General features: G+C 65.1%; 1 protein-coding gene across 1 annotated transcript; it reads left to right on the top strand.

Annotated features, from left to right (window-relative positions):
• Nucleotides 1–844: 844 nt before the first annotated feature.
• LOC103583748 (histo-blood group ABO system transferase-like) lies at nucleotides 845–1,346 on the top strand (the record flags this gene model as incomplete). The annotated part of the gene is made up of 1 exon (XM_008564980.1): nucleotides 845–1,346. A coding segment is annotated over exon 1 (460 nt), but the record flags the coding sequence as incomplete, so codon positions are not given.
• Nucleotides 1,347–1,349: the final 3 nt, after the last annotated feature.

The following is a 1,349-nucleotide window of genomic DNA, read 5'->3' as shown; positions in this document are numbered from 1 at the left end:
AAAGCAGCCACAGTGCCTGCTCCAGACACTTAGGGTCTCACAGGGGGCACAGCACACTCTCCGGGAGCCCCTGTCTACATGGTGGGGAGCACGTAGCCCTGGGGGACATCAAGGAGGGACCAGCCATCTGAATGAGTTGGAGAAAACTTCCCGGGGTGGGGGGCCTAAAAGATTTTACCTCTGGATGCAAGGATTGTGGCCTAAGCAAGCCCTTACATGTCCCTTCTTTCTGGGACCCCCTTTCCCCCCTTCCCCTGTTCAGTGCTGGACCTGATCCCTGGTCCAGTGAAAGAGTTCAGGAATGACACCCTCTTAGGAGCATAAACAGTGTACTGAGGACCTTGTCAACACAACACCCTCAACCCCCCAAGGGAGGGAGCTCTAGGGTGTAGAGATGGGGGAGCGGGGCCCAGGCAGAGCCCATGGCAAGTGAGGGCAGCAGGTGGCTGCACCCGCTGGTCCCAGCCCAGCCGGCTCTGCTGGGGCAGCAAAGGGGGCGCATAGGGGATGCTTCCTCAGGCCCGCCAGGGAGGGTCTGCCAGGGGAGCTCGGGCGGGAGCGTGTGTCCCAGCTCCGGCTCTGTGCCTGTGGGCGGTGGCAAGTTTCCCAGCCTCCTCAGGCTCAAAGCTCCTTCCCTGCCTGAGATAGGGGTGCTGATGGCCCCGCCACCTCTGGGCGGGTCACAGCCCACGCACTCGCTCAGGACAGGGCAGGGGAATGTGTGCCTGCTGCTCGGAGCCTTCGTGAGGTGGCTGGATCGGCGCAGGGCCCGCCTCTTTGGGCACCGAGGTGGCCCTGGCCGTGATGTCCCCCGTCCCTGCTGTGGCCCCCCTGCAGGTATGTGGTCTTCCTGAAGCTGTTCCTGGAGACGGCAGAGAAGCACTTCATGGTCGGATACCGGGTCAACTACTACGTCTTCACCGACCGGCCGGCCGAGGTGCCGCACGTGGCCCTCGGGGATGGGCGGCGGCTGGAGGTGCTGGAGGCGCGCAGCTACGTGCGCTGGCAGGACGTGTCCATGCGGCGCATGGAGGTGATCGGCGACTTCTCGGAGCGGCGCTTCCTCCGCGAGGTGGACTACCTGGTCTGCGCCGATGTGGACATGCAGTTCCGCGACCACGTGGGCGTGGAGATCCTGAGCCCGCTCTTTGGCACACTGCACCCCGGCTACTACGGCCGCGGCCGGGAGGCCTTCCCCTACGAGCGCCGGCCCCGGTCCCAGGCCCACATCCCCCGCGATGAGGGCGACTTCTACTACATGGGCGCCTTCTTCGGGGGCTCAGTGTCAGAGGTGCAGCGGCTCGCCAAGGCCTGCCACCAGGCCATGATGACCGACAAGGCCAGCGGCG

The sequence above is a fragment of the Galeopterus variegatus genome, unplaced genomic scaffold (assembly GCF_000696425.1).
Source record: "Galeopterus variegatus unplaced genomic scaffold, G_variegatus-3.0.2 Scaffold27624, whole genome shotgun sequence".
Lineage (NCBI taxonomy): Eukaryota > Metazoa > Chordata > Mammalia > Dermoptera > Cynocephalidae > Galeopterus > Galeopterus variegatus.
This window is presented reverse-complemented; position numbering and strand designations above follow the sequence as displayed.